Raw genomic sequence first — 16,666 nt, 5'->3', positions numbered from 1 at the left:
AAAGGTTAATCCTCGGGATTTTCGCGGAGACCGGCTGCGATTCTCTTTTCTGGCAGATGCTGGTTCATACCATCGGCTATGCGAGAATGCCCAGAGACTGCATTGCATTCCAGAGCCTCGACCCGACCCGCAACAATGATCGGGTTGAATGTGCAAGACAACAGATCCTCACGTGACATGAGACTGGTCATTCCAGACGGTCAATGCAGCTTACCGGAACAGGAAGGAGCTTAGTCCAACTTAAATTGCCGTCGGTCGATCGATCGAATGAAAGAAATATTGGAAAAGAAAAGAAAAGAAAAGGACTTCGATTCACCAATTTCACACCAAATCAGTGAAAGAACCACAAATCGTGCTTCAATTCTCCGAGTTATGCTAACAATGCACAAATTGGGGAAAAGCAACAATACTTTTTTCGCCTTGTGCAAATTGACTATTTGACTAATCCACGCACTTGCTGCGCGCCACTCTTGGAGGATCGTCTGTCAATGGAAGCAAATCCCGAAACACCCACGCTTCGGGATTTGAATCTATGGACCTCGAGGATGAGTAAGCCCGCCGCTGCTCACTCACTCACCAGTCCAATCCAAACCAAACTACAGCCCAGTTCGCCCGATAATGCTACTGTGTACGAGTATATCAGACCACTCTTAGGATCTGTCGATTTACCCACCCAACCTCCCCCCCGATTCGGTTGGCTACCCCGGAAAGCTCCTGGATGGTTATTTCTGCGTCTTTCCCGTCTCATTCTCCCCAGTAGCCCTCGAGTTATGCGCTCCGGGAAAACCTCTATTTAGATCGTGGGCGATGGTAGCACGCCCTGCGGCCGTTGCATGATCTTCCTACCATTTACTCATACTACCCGCTGCAGCTGTGTATCTCCAGTTCACGCCCAAAATGGCCCTGGACGATTCCCAGCAGCCGTACCAAGATGATGGAGTCACGGCAGTTACACAGCCTAGAGCTTCCAAGCCCGCGGTTGTCCGCAAGAAATTTGCAAAGCCTCCAGTCAAAGTAGCGTGTCTTGCGTGGTAAGTGGCGTCGCATCCACCTGGAACTTTTGTGCAAGCACTGAGCTTGGATTTTGTTGCAAGCGACTTGGAATCTTTTCATCTTGCCGTTCATTGCGACTGATTGATTATCTATCTCAGTCGTGCTTCCAGAACGAGATGCGATGGACAAGACCCCTGTACAAACGTATGTATCCTCCCCTCGCCAATTCGCAGTTTTCCAGGCCATAGCCTTCATCTCAAGGAGACACATTGTGCCTTGCTCTGTTACTTCAGCCTTCCATGATGGCTCCCTAGACATCCGCAGCGTCTCGCCAAAGTATATGCTGATTTGATCGTGGTGGCAAAGTGTCTTAGCAAAAAGCGAAAGTGCTCCTACCTACCCAGTAAACGAGGAGGTCCTCGGAAAAAGAAGAAGCCCTCAATTCCTTCAGACGAGGCTGTTCAGCAAGATGATGAGCAGAGCGCCATGATCACCCCGCCGTCCTCTGGGTTCAATGATGATTGTAAGCAAGCTGACCCAAGATTGCCAGTTCCTCCCAGCTAACGACGGTTCAGCGCCGGAAATGTTCGGCCAGATTGACGTATTGTCAATTCCGGGGGCGGGGCTCAGAAGCTTGGACTTTCCTTCGGATGTGCACTCGATGTTCACAGATCTGTTCGTCCCTAATGGCGAGAGCAGTATCCCAGTACAGATGGAACCGACCCCCTCGCCATCGAATGTCCCCTCGCAGTCTTTGGTCAGAACTTATGGCAGTGAAATAGAGATGTGAGTAACCATCATTTGAAGCGAGCTCATTACGTCCTCTGACTTCGAAAACAGCTTGAATGCTTACTACGAGTTTGTTCATAATTATTTTCCTATACTTCCGCCGAGATTCGCTCCTCGCGTTCCGGATCGACCTTTGGACGGCGTTGGTTCATTCACAGAGTCACCCTCAGAAGAACCCGTGATACCCTACCGGCCTCAATCCCCTCTCAGCTGTGCAATTTCAGCTATATTAGCCTTAGTGCCGCATCCGAACGATATTGAATCGTCTAGCCCCGCCTCTGTGGTCCGCCGCCGAACATACGCTCAGATGTTTGCCCAAATGGCGAATCTGACTATCGAGACCGACTGCGAGCTGCAAGCCTCGACCACTGATCCTGCACTGGCGCTGTCCAACGACCGACCTCTTATTGACCGAGCTGCTTTCCATCCTCAAGCGCCCGTGGAGCTTGAGAGCATTCTGGCACTTTTGGTCCTTTCAGTCTACGAGTACACTCAACGGGGAAACCTGTTGAAAATGCGGTACCGTGCTGGTCAAGCCTTGTCTATAGCTTTGGATATGTCTCTGCATTCACTCAGCGACGTTTACGATGAGTTTTCTGAAGCTCGGAGAAGAGCTTGGTGGATGACGGTGAGAAGTTCGTACCCTGATTCTATGGCATTGATGTCTGACTCTCAGTAGTACTATTGTGTCCTCCAAGGTTCCATTGTTAGCGCCACGGTAAGTTCACTGAAGAGTTATGCATGTCTCTCGAGGAAGTGGCTAACACGCGGGTTCTCAGCCGCTCTCCATCGTCGCCAACGATCCCCAATTTGTCACGCCGTATCCACGCTTCGCTGCCGACCCCGATGTGAGTCAACCCAATTTCTTGGTAGCACTTCGATCTCTGACGCTTTTTGCAGGGCTGGTCCGTCTTGATTCAGGCTCAGCAGGTGCTCGTATCGGCAACCCAATTCGTCGTCGACCTCAACAAATGCGTCTCAACCAGAACGAACATGCAGTACATCTTTGAAAGAATGCAACAACTTGATTCATGGGCCAGCTCCGCATTAGCACAGTCAAACTTACTCCCCATAGTTCCGCAGACCATGTCTTGTCGAGGAGATTTGGAGTCCATAACAGCTCAAAGTATACGCGCGATCTCGCGCATCAAGCTGTCAAGGTGAGGGTCAAACCTCGCACATCGAGATTTCACGCCCGTGCTAACCAACATTGTAGCGCACAAATCAAGATCCACCGCTTTAGAGCATTCTCAGATATACCCATTTTCATCAAGAAGCACTGCGATCTAACCGCAGCCACCACCACCACCACAAACTCCATACCAATTGAGACCATCAAAAGCCCAGCGACCCAAGACAGCATCACCCGGGTTGGTTGCGCCTGCAGCAGTCTCGACATGTTCCAGCAGTCCTCATCCGACTATACCCCTTCCTCCGCATCCTCGACCTCGTCCGATTTCTCCTCCTTACCACCTCAGTACTCATTCACCAACGAGTTCCCATACAGCAGCCAACACTCGGCCAAAATCTGTCTCCGAGCCTCCCTCCTGATCTCACAGATGTTCCACTGTCTCCCGATCCCGCAGCCGCTGCTCTCGGACGATCGCCAACCATCCCCACCGGGCCTCCAGCAGCTGCTACCGAGCCAACTTCCCCGCACTATGCCGTCGTTCGCATGCTGTCTCATGCAAGGCAGCTACGCCATGCTGATGATCTTCTACAAGGCCCGCGTTGAGAAACAAATGACTCCACCGGACTACGGCGGCGGCGGCGGCAGCAGCAGCCCGTCCGATCGACTCATCGAGGAGATCCGACAGGGACTGGAGCGGATCATCGCCGCGGCGACCAATTACGCGATTGCTTTCGAGGCGCTGGACGGCATGAGAGGTACGCATAACCCCTACTTGACGCCCCGGGCCCGGCGACCGTTCCTTCGCGCTAACAAACTCCTAGATGAAATCGAAGGTGCATACCACACGGCGTTTATTCAAGCATGAAGAGAGAGTCCCAAATCTTTTCCGTTCAAACACAACCCCTATCTAATTCCTCCCGTACATACATACACCCTTCTCCCCCGCCTCAAACCTATAATGAGACCCCTTTATCTACATACCGTCCGTAGAATTTTCTTTTCGTTTCTCTCTCTCCCCCCCTTCAACTTCAAAAAGCAAAGCAAACGAATTCTGCATGCCCTGGCGTTATTCAAGAACGAGTCCGGATATATGCGTGGACTGGCCTAGTGTATGGGTTTTGGGGTTCGAATCAAGCAATCCAAGCAATCCATTTATCTTACCTTGTATCTTCTGTTGAGAAAGCATGTAACGATGAACTCCAATTCCAGGATTTTTGTCTAGATGTGTTGCTGGTTCGACTCTCGTGGAAATGCGGTGCACAGCGATTTTGCAATATCCGGTGTTCGTAGATGATACTACTACTTACTCTCACCATCCATACAACCCTATACATATACCCCATACCTCATACCTCATACCTTACTCCCCGAACCAAACCAAAACAATCAACTTTAAACCAAGACTCAAGTCTCGAGGATCGAGAACCGGATATTTTCCACAAGGATCCCCAACTCAAACTAATATAATAAATTCCTTGGAGCTAAAAACAAGATAATTCTATATTCACAAAACCCGCCCGCTTATTTTCAAACAGCAGCAGAAAAAAAACCCCCGTAGCGTAAAAAAAAGATGTTGTGCTACGGGGCGGCTACAATTTCGACCGGATCCCCTCCAACCGGAACTTCACATCCTTCAGAACCTTACTGGAGGGTTTCCAGTCGTCGAACTGTTGGAGCAGTTCCATGGTTTCGGTCGTCAGCTCGCGGCGGACGTACTCCTCCTCGAGGAGGCCACGCATGGCGAAGGGGAGGATGTACGGGTTGGCGGGGGAAGGGGGTTGCGTGCGTTTGATGCTGAGGAGGGTTTTGGTGGTGGCTGTTGTTGTGAGCGGGAGGGCGGTGGTTTGGAGGGCGAATTGGATGGCAAGACTATTTTTCCTCGCGGGTCAGCATTTTACTTGTTGCTTGTTGTTTGTTTGGGGGAGTGCAGAACGTACCGGTAGACTGCGGGGTCGTCGTAGAGGCGGGAGTGGCCTTCGCCAGTGTAGAGACTTCCTGCTAACGGGGAGCTGAGTTCGCGGATGAGGCCGTGGTCTGCAATGCCGAGGTTGCGAAGCTTCAGGACGAAGCCGACTAGGTGTGAAAGACTGAGAGTGGTCAGTGTGTGCTGAAGTGATTGAGGGTCAGTGGGTGGTGGCATACAAGCTCGGAGCGTGGACCCTGCCGTCGACGAAGGCTGCGCGGTAGATATACGGATGGGTCACGGGGGTGAATAGTGAGGACTGAAGCATAATTAGACTTGTTGATGACTGGAGCATCAAACAGCGTTAGAAGGTTGCATACCTCCAAGGAAACCAACTGATCGTCAATGCTGCCAATGTACGATATTCGCACTCCAAAATCTAAGCATGTGCGCAATGCCGCTTCATAATCCCTCGAAACCTGACTGTAGGGCAGGGCAAATTCGAAGAGCTCGCCCGCTGAACCACTAATCCATCGAGATCTGTAGTCGGTGAACGGGCCCAGGTTGACGCCCGCCATGGCGCATATACCAACACGGGATGCATTGATGCAGCCAAAGGATATCAACTTGGCAACGAGCATGATTGCCACCGGAACGCCCTGGCTGTGACATGCAATCAGAATGAAGTCCGCCGTTCGGATCTCCTCCATCCAGTTTAGTAGCAGCTTCCATAACAGTTCCACGCGCTCGGCTATACGGCCCTCGCCCTCCAAGGCAATTTTGCCTACGTCGCATTTGTAGCCAAAGTCCTCTGCCCACTTGTGTATGGCTTCAGCTGCCATTGTTGAGAATCTGATCGACGTTCCGGTTGGCTGTCCGAGAACACTCCGTATCAGAGGAGCCGGAAAATACCCGTGTACACCTATGGCGAGTGCCTTTTTGATATGCGGCGGATCCCGGACCATGTAAACATGCTTGTTGTCGGCTTGTTTGTTATAATGCAAGTAGCGCCCTATCGTCTGGAGTATGCCCGGCTTCTCTTCCAAGGCAAATGTGTCCTCGAACCGCGGAAGCACTTGGTTCGGTAGGACCTTCTGGAGTTGTTTTGTTGCTACAGTCTCAGACGGTCCTTGGCTTGGAGCGTTGACATCTGCTTCGGCTCGTGCGGTAGCTTTGTCAAGTAGATTAGCAGTACTCTTAGAAGCCTTAGCTTTGACGCTTCCTTTCTTCACCACCCCCACCCTAGGCTCATTCTCAGGCTCAGGTTCCACGGCAGACTTCTTCGATGGCTCTTGAGTCATGGAGGCTTCGGCTACCTGGGCATCTTGCGACTTGCCGGGTTCGGAATCCTTCGAAGCATCTCTAAACCAGAAGCTCCACCCGGAAGCCTTTGTGTTCGGATCTAGTGGTTTAACTGGGTCGTCTACCTCCTCTTGCATCTCATGCTCTTGGCTCGGTGCAGGTGCTGCATGCGGGACAGAAGATGTGGGTGTGTCGGTTCCACTGGAGGGTTCGATGGGAGTATTTTCCGGGGTCTTTGAGGCGGACGAGCCATACCACATCTGAAGCCAAGACCGCTTCTGGGCTGTCCCAGAGACCTCAGATGTTTCGGCAGGCTGCTCCTGGTCTGCTTCTGTTTCTGCCACTGTTGGATTTTGGTCTTCTATCGTCCTTTCTTCCTCTTTGTTGTCTGGTGTTTCCGATGGTGGCTCCTCCTCTGGCTTCGCCATTTGGACTTGTGGGCCAGATCTATCAGCTGTCGATGATCCATAGAGCCACGAAAACCATCCGCCTGCTTGGGAGCCAGACTGTACACCGGAGTCTACACCTGCAGCACTGTCGCCCGCGACAGCAGTCGCGGGGGCTGTGTTTGACGGTTCGTTGCGCGTACCCTCCGCCACAGCTGAGCCTCTGTCACTGGGTGCAACCTCCTCGACTGGATTCGCTGCCACTGTAGTACGATCTGATCGGGCGTCGTCTGCCGGAGTCGACGCAGTACCATCTGAAGCTATATTGACTATGGTTGTTGTAGCGCTGGCGGGGAGGGAGCGGCTAGATGCAGTATCCTTTCGAGTCAACTGGAGAGATGGATGGCGAGACTGCCTGGGGGCCACGCTCAGTTGGGAAGTTGACGAGGAGGTGAGTCGCGGGGGTGTTGGGGAGATGTTCTGGGCGGCGGAAATGCTCTCACGGGCAACCTCGGTAACCGGGGCGGCTTTAGATGCTCTTGAAACGGCCGGCCAGGCAGTTGGGTACCAGCTCTGTGTCTAGAAGAGAGGCAGATATCAGCTACACCAGCCATGGCCCCATAGTTGTTCCGGCAACGCTATGGGGAAATCCGAGACTCACCACACCGCTTCCTCTCTTTTGCGCACGAGCACGTTGTTTGGCTGTGGAACCGGAGACCGCACTGTCATTTGAGGATGTAGTCGAACGGGCATCCGCGCCTGGCGGGCTGGGCTTTACTCTCTTACGAGATCCCATGGATGGCATGGAAGTTTAACAGTGGCATCACCAAAGACGTGGGGTGGGAGGGTGTATGAAATCGATATATTGCGGGTTAGTGGTAGGGGGTGGGTGGGGATCGAAGCATAAAGAAGCCTTCTTGTTGGAAAAGGGTGGGCAAGAGGCCTTTGTACTGTAGGTAAGTATGGAAGATGAAAGACCTAGCAGGTTAATACTAGTAAAACTAGTACCTTAGCGACAAGTGATGCCTGCTGGAAGGGGGAAGGTTGAGGGATGAGAAGTGATTTGGTTGGGGGTCGAGTTGTTCTCAAGGCCGAGGGGCGATTGGCCTGCAACTCCTCCCTCCTTCCCTCCGTAATAACAGTCAGTAAGTACTGGCTCCGTATACTCCGTACTATCAGTTACATCAGTTACAGTACGGTGATATCACGTCACATGCTGACCGTCCTTTGTTGCGTCCTCAGGCACATAAGCAGAGACAAACGCATCAAACAGCAACTCACATGTGGCTCAGTCCCGCACCGCCACACCCAAAGACCAGAAAGGGGAAATTTTTTATTGTACTGTAAGTTTCGGGGCGGACTGTGGAGAACATTTGAAAGGCCTGGCTCAGCTGGCTGGCTGACTCGATCCATTCAAGCCCGCCCGATAACTTTTTTTTCCCGTGCATAGAGAGAAAGCAATCATCCCCCCCCGGTTACTCCAACCAACCCTTTTCTTTCTCTCTCTTTATCAACTCTTTCTTTTTATTTCGCCAGTCCGGGTCTTGAAGTCGAGACTTTCTCGACCGCCCGCTTATCACAATGGCGATTCAAAAGAAGGTATTGTGGAATCCCACCGCGTCTCCAGGGAAGCAATTTGGACTGACAACAACCAGCACGGTAAAGGTCGTTTGGATAAGTGGTATCGCCTTGCGAAGGAAAAGGGATACAGAGCTAGATCTGCGTTCAAGTTGGTCCAGCTCAACAAGAAGTATGGTTTCTTGCAGAAGAGCAAGGTCCTCATCGATCTTTGCGCGGCGCCCGGTGTAAGTAACCAACCTACGGAATATCTTCGATTCGGTTTCTATTGGGCCGTTGAATCTGATTCTCTCCTCCATAGGGTTGGTGTCAAGTCGCTGCAGAATGTATGCCCGCCCAGAGTATCATCGTCGGTGTCGATCTTGCTCCCATCAAGCCTATCCCCCGTGTGATCTCGTTCCAAGCCGACATCACGACCGACAAGTGTCGCGCCACCCTTAGACAACACCTGAAGCACTGGAAGGCGGATACGGTCCTTCACGATGGTGCCCCCAACGTCGGTACGGCGTGGGCGCAGGATGCCTTCTCCCAGTCCGAGCTGGTGCTGCAGTCCATGAAGCTGGCGACCGAGTTCTTGGCCGAGGGCGGTACATTCGTGACCAAGGTTTTCCGGTCGAAGGACTACAACCCCCTGCTGTGGGTCTTCAAGCAGCTCTTCACCTCGGTCGAGGCGACGAAACCCCCCTCTTCCCGAAATGTGTCGGCCGAAATCTTCGTCGTCTGCCGCGGCTACAAGGCACCCAAGCACCTGGACCCCAAGTTCCTCGACCCCAAGCACGTCTTCGCCGAGCTCGCGGACCCGACCCCCAACAACGAGGCCAAGGTCTTCAACCCGGAGAAGAAGAAGAGAAAGAGAGAAGGTTACGAAGAGGGCGACTACACACAGTTCAAGGAATGCTCGGTCTCGGAGTTCATCAACACCACCGACCCGATCGCCATTCTCGGTTCATACAACAAGCTCAGCTTCACACAGACCCCTGGTGGAGATCTCGCGCTCGCCACCCTGGATCGACTAGAGGAGACCACAGACGAGATCCGCAAATGCTGTGATGATTTGAAGGTTCTGGGTAAGAAGGAATTCCGGAACTTGCTCAAATGGCGTCTCAAGGTCCGGGAGAAGTTCGGCCTCGTCACGAAGAAGGGACAGCAGCAGAAGGGCGAAGAGGCCGAAGAAGTTGCGGAGATCGCCCCCATGGATGAGGAGCTGGCTATCCAGGAAGAACTGCTCCGACTCCGCGAGAAGGAAACGTCCAAGATGAAGAGGGAAAGACGCAAGGAGAACGAGAAGAAGCGCAAGGAAATTGTCCGTATGCAGATGCACATGACGACGCCCATGGACATCGGTATGGAACAGCTGGGACCCGGCGGAGACGATGCAACCTTCTCCATCAAGCCTGTCGACCGGAATAATGCCCGTGATGTCATCGCCGCTGGCAAGGAGGCTACGATCGAAAGCGACAGCGAGGACAGTGACGACGAATCCGATATAGAGGAGAGCGACGAAGAGGGTGACCGCCTTGAGCGCGAACTGGACACTTTGTATGAGCGATACCAGGAGCGCAAGGAGGATAAGGACACTAAGCTGCGGGCCAAGAAAGCTAGAAAGGGCTACGAGGCTGACGAATGGGATGGCTTCTCGGATGAGAACAAGGGAGATAGCGACGATGAAGAAGAGGAGGAGACTAGTGCTGCGGTAAATGGCGTGCAAGCACCGAAGTCTGGATCGCTTTCCAACCACGCCGCGCTATTCTTTGACCAGGACATGTTCGAAGGTCTTGAGGATATCGATGATGTGGAAGACGAGGAAGAGGAGGAAGAAGACGATTATGAAGAGGAAGATGAAGAAGATGAAGAGGAGGATGACTCTGAGGAGGATTCTGAGGAGGACGGTGCTGTTGAGGTCGACAACCGTCGTAAGGCCAAGCAGGCCAAGAACTCGAAGCAGAAGGCCGAAGACTCCGAGGATGAGGAGCCTGTTCAGCTCGAGGACCCGCGGAAGGCCAATGGGCAGCTTGGTAAGTCTACAGATTCATGTCTACTGTCTGTCAAGGCTATGAAGACTAACATGTACACTACTAGACATCGACATCATCACCGCAGAGGCCATGGCTCTGGCGCAACAGATGGCTACTGGTGAAAAGAAACAGAATGACGTGGTTGACGACGGGTTCAACCGCTACGCCTTTCGGGATGTCGACGGTCTGCCGGAGTGGTTCCTTGACGATGAGGGCAAGCACAGTGCCCCGAACCGCCCCATCACCAAGGCGGCAGCTGCCGCCATCAAGGAGAAGTGGCGTGCTATCAACGCACGCCCTATCAAGAAGGTGATGGAGGCCAAGGGCCGGAAGAAGTTCAAGGCTGCCCAGCGGTTGGAGAAGTTGCGCAAGAAGTCCGCCTTGTTGGCGGATGACGAGGCTCTGAGTGAGAGAGACAAGGCGCAATCGATTGCGAAGCTGATGGCGCGTGCCACGAAGAAGAAGCCCAAGACGCAAGTGAAGCTGGTGGTGGCCAAGGGTGCCAACCGGGGTATCTCGGGTCGTCCCAAGGGTGTCAAGGGTCGGTACAAGATCGTGGATTCCCGTATGAAGAAGGATATCCGGGCGCAGAAGCGGGTTGCGAAGAAGAAGCAGAAATAGAAGCGCCGAGGGCCTGTGTAATGGTGCACAAAATGATGGTTGTTCGCAGTCTGGATTCTTGTAAATACCCTCCCTCAAAATCTCACGATACCTACTGTTGTGCATTTGTTTTGCATGTGTTACTGGGAAGGTGTGTATGTACTGCACTGTACGTATGTAGTCGATAAAGAGCACACCCCCCTTGTCAGTTGTTTGGTTAAAGGTGAGGTGAAACAGAAACCCATAGAGATGCAGACTAGACTGACTCGTATCTCACTACTATATTCTTTCACGCTAAGGGAAGGGTGCAGCTGAGAAGATCGGATCCGAAGTGGCGGGCGGCAACTGGCATCAGACGGGGTCTTGGCGGACTCGCGGGAAGGAAGAAGGAAGAAGCATCGAGGATCGAGTCCGGTCCTCCTCATCACCGCCCACCTCTTCTGGATAACTTATCTTTTTCGAGTACTGCACCTCCTACTGGAGTTAATCGGCTCCGCGGGGTTTTTTTTTTTTTTAATTCCCTTCCTCTTTTCTCTCTCTCTCTCCCTCTTCGCCGCCCACCCGCCGCCCGCCGCCCGCCGTCAACCCGCTTTGTTTTGTACGGCAACCTTACATTCTGCATATTATTCTTCACATCATTTACATACTTACACTACACTACACTCTTTACTTCTTGTCCTTTTTGCTTTGGGGTAAAGTCCCCCGTACATATGTTGTACCTCGTATCATAGGTTGTCTTTTACTACCCCCTTCCCCCCTTTTACACTTGTATAGTCAATACTTGCATTCACCGTATCTCTTGCATCATATCACCTTCTCCCGCTCTCATACAAAAAAGTGCGACTGCGATCCGCCCGCCCGCCCGCCGCCTCCTGCCCCTCCAACCCTCATGGGATTTTTCGACCACCTCCAAAAAGGAGGGGCCTTCTCACTGCAGCCCAAGAAGCCTCAGATTCGCAAAGTCGTCCAGACCCGAACCGCTCCTCCCACCTCCCGCTCTCCCTCGCACACGCCAGGACACAATCCCTCCCCGCGGACGCCATCCGTCCAGCTCAAAACTCGAGAAGCGTCTGGCAGTCGGTCCGTCTCGAGGGATCGCAACGATCTCCCTTCCTCATCCTCGAAGCGCCGGCATGGCACCCCCAGCCAAGGCAATCGCAAGCGTCAAACCCCCGAATTGCGCCTCTCCAGCGATGATGACGCCAGCAGCGACTCCGATACTTCATCCTTCGAGGTCCGTAAACGGGCCCGGACGGGCGACAGCGCGGAGCCGGACCCTCACCGGCGCGTGCGCTCACTGAAGGCTTTCGTCGAGGACAACGGCAGCAGCAGCAGTGGTGGTGGTGGTCCCAGACGGCTGCCCATGATCCATGCGGCGGAGATCACCTCGGCCCAGAAGGAAGGGAATTTCAAGCCGGCGTTTGGAGCGTCGAGGCCGTTGCCGGAGATCTCCTTGCAGTATCCGAGTAACTCTCCGAAGGAAAGGTATGAGAATTTCCATCAGGTTCTTTCCTCGAATTTTCTGTTTTTCGTCCCGTGTTTTGCGTTCCGTCTGAACGTCGGCCTAACATGATTTTTTCCGGCCTGTAGGTATAACCTTGTCGTTCCCCGCGACAACGACGATTTCAAACCCATCGACGATATCGTTCAAGTCATCGAGATTGTGGCTCAGAACTTCATCCCGGAAGACGAGGTGGGCGAGTTTGACGATGAGACGAATGGGATCAAGCGCCGACTCCGGCGAGCCCTGGCGCAATCGTCCGAAGCGCAGTTCCGGGAAACGGTGGCCGACTATAACCATGCTATTACACGATTGAGGCGCAACGGGAGCATTGCCAAGAAACTCGATTCGATGGGCCGTCTCAATCTGCCGCTGGTGGAGAGAATCTTGAACCAGATCTATTCGCGAACCGTCTCGCCTCGGGTCGAATCACTGCGGCAGTATGAGAACGGGACGGACAACGTTTATGGGGAGCTACTTCCTCGATTTATTAGCACCATCTTCAAGGAGACGGGCTTGAAGTCCGGCCAGGTCTTTGTGGATTTAGGTTCTGGCGTGGGCAATGTGGTTTTGCAGGCAGCGCTGGAGATTGGGTGCGAAAGTTGGGGCTGCGAGATGATGCAGAATGCCTGTGAGCTCGCGGAACTCCAACAAGCGGAGTTCCGCGCGAGATGCCGGCTATGGGGCATTGCCCCCGGGAAAACGCACCTGATCCGCGGCGACTTCTTGAAGCAGCAAAGCATCGTCGATGTTCTGAAGCGGGCGGACGTCGTCCTGATCAATAACCAGGCGTTCACCCCCCAGCTGAACAACGAGCTGATCAACCATTTCCTGGACATGAAGGAGGGCTGTCAGATTGTGTCACTCAAGTCGTTTGTCCCGGCGGGCCACAAGATTCAAGCCCGCAACCTCAATTCGCCCATCAACCTGCTCACAGTCAAACAACGAAATTACTGGTCCAATAGCGTCAGCTGGACCGACGTTGGCGGCACATATTTCATCGCCAGGAAGGATAGTTCCCAGCTGAAGGCCTTTGTTGAAAGCCAAGGGTGAACGGTTCTTGGCCTAGCTGCAACAAACAGGTGCATGATTGTCACGGCAACTCTTGGGTAACGACCGCGATGATTTCTTTCTTGTATCGATGGCTCCCTGGACACACGTGATATATATGTCCATTTTCTTTTTCTACATAGTTTTCATTTTTCCAGATCCCTTTTCGGGTGTCCCTGAGTTCGATTTTGGGAGGAATACTCCGGGGCTCCAGGCATGATACCACCTTTTTTTCTCTTCGGACCGGCATCTATACTAAACCAGCGCTTTGCTATTTTTCATCCATCGTCAGTTTCATCTTCCGCTCTTGGTCCAGGTTGGGTATTTAGGTCATCGCGCGTGAGCCTGGATCTGTCTCTCTGGACCAACTGCTACTGTGAATAACTAGTTCATGGGTATCATTGTGCATAGAAAGCTCTGACACATATCCTAAAGAAATCCCGCCCAGCCCGATGCCTGGGTACGGGGGAAATGATCAAAGCAGAAAGTCTTCTGGCAGCGTGAAATAAGAAATCTCCCACCCTGTAACGTCCGCGTCCCTCCCCCATAACCTCTGAGTGTCTAGATCTACGAGAACCTCGAATTCGCATTCATGGCATCCGCCTCCTGCCCGACCTTGGCCATCCAGCGATCCACCAGATCCTGGTTTTCTTGCTGGAACCGCGCGGACCGCTCCTCGGCCATGTTCAGTTGGAGATTCAGGGACGCCATCTCGTCTTGGAAATCCTGTAGCCACCACCCCGGCATAGGTCAGTCAGTCAGTCAGTCAGTCAGTTAGTTGAAGGCTCAACATGCCCCCCCCCTTGTCCTAAAAACAAACCAACCAAGTAATGGGGTGAGTGCAGCAACCATACCTCCAACAACTTCGCCTTCCCCCGCAACTCCTCATCCCGATCCTTCAACCGCATCTGCAGAAGCGCGACCTCCTGCTCGAACCCCTGGAGGCGTCGCCCGTCACTGGCGTGGCGCTTGCGGAGCCGCTCCAGCTCCGCCGTCATCCGGGTGAGCTGGGCCTGCAGCTCCGAGCGGGATCGTTGCGCCGCGGCGAGCGACGCGAGGAGGGTTTCTTGTTCTTGTTGCGGGGCGGGTGGTGTTGGTGCGGATCGGGCTGGGCGAGGGACATGGTGTTTTGTGGTTGTGGTTGTGGTCGCACGCGGACCTTCGCCCGCTGGAGTTTGTAGGCTGGTGGTGGCGGTGGTGGTGGATGCGGTTCGGTCGGCGAGTTGGGTGTCTTTGGTTTGTTTGGGGTTAGATTTGCGGGGAATTCACTACTGTCTGGGAGGGCTGGTTGGAGAATCTACTTTGCTGGATACAGGCAACGAGAAAGGGTTAGGGGGAAACGGCGTACAGGCATCGTATAATGCGGTGTTGGCTTTCTCGCGGCGGTCGCGAGATGCCAGTGCAGCGGAGTATTCTTCCCGCCAGTGGGCCATTTAGTGATACTGTAGATAGATAGATAGATAGTGGTGGTGGTGGGTGTGGGTGTGGGTGATAAGGAGGGGCGAAAGGTGGTATTGGTTTTGGTCTATTTGATAAGGCAGTCATGGATACATGATGGTGTGTTGGAGCTGTTGGGCTAGGGGTTGAGGGGATCTGGTGAGGTTCTGGAGGGTGCAGGTCCCTTGAAGCGCATGAGGTTGAGGGATGGATGATAATCGGGTGATGATGACGATGGGGTAAACAATGAAAACATGCAATCAATACTTTACTTTGCAAGCAGACCGCCATCTCCACCGCCCGGACGGACCCTCGTGCAATGATCATCTTGCCCGCCCCATCCACTCATTCCATTGCAGTTCACCGTCCAGACCCATCCCAACCACAAACTAAACTACTACCTACTAAACTACACTAATTAATCTCCCTCTCTCTCCTCTGCTTGTCGTGCCCCCTTCACTCCACTCACCACCTCCCACCACCAAAAATAAACAAATCCATCACTTCCCCTGCACCCCCCCATCCTCCCTCGGCATCTCCTCCATACCGCATAGAACCGGTAATACCTTACGCATCTCCACCATGTCGTCACGGAAGAAGGTCTTGTTGAAGGTAACCCGCAACAAAACATCCCCGAAAACAAACCCTTCAACGTCCCGAAAACTAATCTTCGCTCTTACTTGCTTGTATTTAGGTGATCATCTTGGGTGATAGCGGTGTCGGTAAAACGAGTTTGATGAACCAATATGTCCGTGACTCTCTCTCTCTCTCTCTCTCTCCTCCCTCGCAGCAGCAACAGCAGCAGAACTGTTTCACTGACTTTCTTTTCCGCCCAACAGGTCAACAAGAAATTCAGCGCGAGCTACAAGGCCACAATTGGCGCCGATTTCCTCACCAAGGAGGTCTTGGTGGACGACCGTCTGGTGACGATGCAGGCATGTTCTCCTCGCTTTTTCACTACCAGCCTCCTAGCTCGCCGTCGTTGTCATTTCTTGGATACTAACTTATTGCGAATATAGATCTGGGATACTGCGGGACAGGAGCGCTTCCAGTCCTTGGGGGTCGCTTTCTACCGAGGAGCCGACTGCTGCGTGCTGGTATACGATGTGAACAACTCCAAGAGCTTCGAGGCGCTGGACAGCTGGCGCGATGAGTTTTTGATCCAGGCTAGTCCTCGGGATCCGGAGAATTTCCCGTTTGTAAGGGATCCCCCCTCTTTTCGGGCGGTGTAGTGTGCGGTCACTGACACTGTGCTGGCAGGTGGTGATTGGTAACAAGATCGATGCGGAGGAAAGCCGACGGATGATCTCCTCCAAGCGGGCGATGACCTTCTGCCAGTCGAAAGGCAACATCCCCTATTTCGAGACCAGCGCCAAGGAGGCGATCAACGTGGAGCAAGCCTTTGAGGGTGAGTGTCCCCGCCCGGCCGGTTTTCCCTTGTGCTACGACTGTACTGACCCCCTCGTCCCACGTAGTCATTGCTCGAAGCGCTCTGGCCCAAGAAGAAGCCGAGGAGTTCAGCGGGGAATTCAGCGACCCGATCAACATCCACCTGGACGGTGACCGCGACGGCTGCGCCTGTTAAATACCCTAATCGCTAGACCATGATTTTGGAACGATACTACAACTCCTGTCTTAACTTGAAGAAATGCTGCGCTTCGATTGGTTTGGTTTGCGAACTACGAACTTCTTGCTCCTCTTTCCTAGCACCTGTATATACATTGCGGGTGCCTTTCATGTATCACGCTCCTGTCTCTTTCTGCTGGTTTGTTGCTCGCATGGGTGTTATTGATTGTTTCTTTTTGTGTGTGTCTCTCTCATACTATAGGAGTCTGAGGGGGGAATTCACGAATTCACACTGTTACACTACTAGCCAGTAGTCAAGTTACTCTTCAGTTGGTGGGTTGACCGTCGCGTGCTTATCGAGGTTATCTCGTGATGCTTGGCGGGATGCTATCGAGTTACACCGCCCTCTTTTCA

The 16,666-nt window shown here is 53.1% G+C and overlaps 6 protein-coding genes across 6 annotated transcripts; 4 read left to right on the top strand and 2 right to left on the bottom strand.

Annotated features, from left to right (window-relative positions):
• Window positions 1–1,170: 1,170 nt before the first annotated feature.
• Window positions 1,171–3,972, top strand: BO66DRAFT_98504 (uncharacterized protein). The gene is made up of 7 exons (XM_025653753.1): window positions 1,171–1,516; window positions 1,569–1,779; window positions 1,834–2,410; window positions 2,462–2,500; window positions 2,562–2,630; window positions 2,683–2,942; window positions 2,999–3,972. The coding sequence occupies exons 1-7, from the start codon at window positions 1,480–1,482 to the stop codon at window positions 3,777–3,779; spliced, it is 1,974 nt and encodes a 657-aa protein (XP_025503415.1). The 5' UTR covers window positions 1,171–1,479; the 3' UTR covers window positions 3,780–3,972.
• A 933-nt stretch (window positions 3,973–4,905) lies between these two features.
• Window positions 4,906–6,792, bottom strand: BO66DRAFT_98498 (uncharacterized protein). The gene is made up of 2 exons (XM_025653752.1): window positions 5,198–6,792; window positions 4,906–5,136 (listed from the first exon to the last, which is right to left on the bottom strand). Exons 1-2 carry the CDS (start codon window positions 6,545–6,547, stop codon window positions 5,038–5,040), a joined length of 1,449 nt encoding a protein of 482 aa, XP_025503414.1. The 5' UTR covers window positions 6,548–6,792; the 3' UTR covers window positions 4,906–5,037.
• Window positions 6,793–7,976: 1,184 nt separating this feature from the next.
• spb1 (rRNA methyltransferase spb1) lies at window positions 7,977–10,845 on the top strand. The gene is made up of 4 exons (XM_025645635.1): window positions 7,977–8,104; window positions 8,161–8,310; window positions 8,385–10,098; window positions 10,163–10,845. The coding sequence occupies exons 1-4, from the start codon at window positions 8,087–8,089 to the stop codon at window positions 10,717–10,719; spliced, it is 2,439 nt and encodes an 812-aa protein (XP_025503413.1). The 5' UTR covers window positions 7,977–8,086; the 3' UTR covers window positions 10,720–10,845.
• A 432-nt stretch (window positions 10,846–11,277) lies between these two features.
• dot1 (histone methyltransferase DOT1) lies at window positions 11,278–13,709 on the top strand. Its single transcript, XM_025647462.1, has 2 exons — window positions 11,278–12,183; window positions 12,289–13,709. Exons 1-2 carry the CDS (start codon window positions 11,588–11,590, stop codon window positions 13,250–13,252), a joined length of 1,560 nt encoding a protein of 519 aa, XP_025503412.1. The 5' UTR covers window positions 11,278–11,587; the 3' UTR covers window positions 13,253–13,709.
• Window positions 13,710–13,816: 107 nt separating this feature from the next.
• On the bottom strand, window positions 13,817–14,904 carry BO66DRAFT_375169 (ATG16 family protein; the record flags this gene model as incomplete). Its single annotated transcript, XM_025645634.1, has 3 exons — window positions 14,598–14,904; window positions 14,104–14,480; window positions 13,817–13,975 (listed from the first exon to the last, which is right to left on the bottom strand). Exons 1-3 carry the CDS (start codon window positions 14,680–14,682, stop codon window positions 13,817–13,819), a joined length of 621 nt encoding a protein of 206 aa, XP_025503411.1. The 5' UTR covers window positions 14,683–14,904.
• Window positions 14,905–15,268: 364 nt separating this feature from the next.
• Window positions 15,269–16,654, top strand: rab7 (Rab family GTPase YPT7; the record flags this gene model as incomplete). Its single annotated transcript, XM_025649904.1, has 6 exons — window positions 15,269–15,298; window positions 15,381–15,434; window positions 15,526–15,621; window positions 15,706–15,885; window positions 15,947–16,094; window positions 16,162–16,654. 6 exons carry the CDS (start codon window positions 15,269–15,271, stop codon window positions 16,269–16,271), a joined length of 618 nt encoding a protein of 205 aa, XP_025503410.1. The 3' UTR covers window positions 16,272–16,654.
• Between the last annotated feature and the right edge of the window lie 12 nt (window positions 16,655–16,666).

This window comes from Aspergillus aculeatinus, assembly GCF_003184765.1.
Source record: "Aspergillus aculeatinus CBS 121060 unplaced genomic scaffold BO66scaffold_27, whole genome shotgun sequence".
Classification (NCBI taxonomy): domain Eukaryota; kingdom Fungi; phylum Ascomycota; class Eurotiomycetes; order Eurotiales; family Aspergillaceae; genus Aspergillus; species Aspergillus aculeatinus.
Note: the sequence above shows the minus strand (reverse complement) of the source record. Positions and strands in the feature narration are given on the sequence as shown.

Coding starts and splice junctions, on each gene's coding strand:
- BO66DRAFT_98498 (XM_025653752.1), bottom strand. CDS start 6,547: ATGGCGAAGCCAGAGGAGGAGCCACCATCGGAAACACCAGACAACAAA. Junction 5,137..5,197: donor ATCAGTTGGTTTCCTTGGAG/GTATGCAACCTT, acceptor ATTATGCTTCAG/TCCTCACTATTCACCCCCGT.
- spb1 (XM_025645635.1), top strand. Junction 8,311..8,384: donor ATCTTTGCGCGGCGCCCGGT/GTAAGTAACCAA, acceptor TCTCCTCCATAG/GGTTGGTGTCAAGTCGCTGC. Junction 10,099..10,162: donor GAAGGCCAATGGGCAGCTTG/GTAAGTCTACAG, acceptor GTACACTACTAG/ACATCGACATCATCACCGCA.
- BO66DRAFT_98504 (XM_025653753.1), top strand. CDS start 1,480: ATGATCACCCCGCCGTCCTCTGGGTTCAATGATGATT. Junction 1,517..1,568: donor CTCTGGGTTCAATGATGATT/GTAAGCAAGCTG, acceptor ACGACGGTTCAG/CGCCGGAAATGTTCGGCCAG. Junction 2,943..2,998: donor TCGCGCATCAAGCTGTCAAG/GTGAGGGTCAAA, acceptor CCAACATTGTAG/CGCACAAATCAAGATCCACC.
- dot1 (XM_025647462.1), top strand. CDS start 11,588: ATGGGATTTTTCGACCACCTCCAAAAAGGAGGGGCCTTCTCACTGCAG. Junction 12,184..12,288: donor AGTAACTCTCCGAAGGAAAG/GTATGAGAATTT, acceptor TCCGGCCTGTAG/GTATAACCTTGTCGTTCCCC.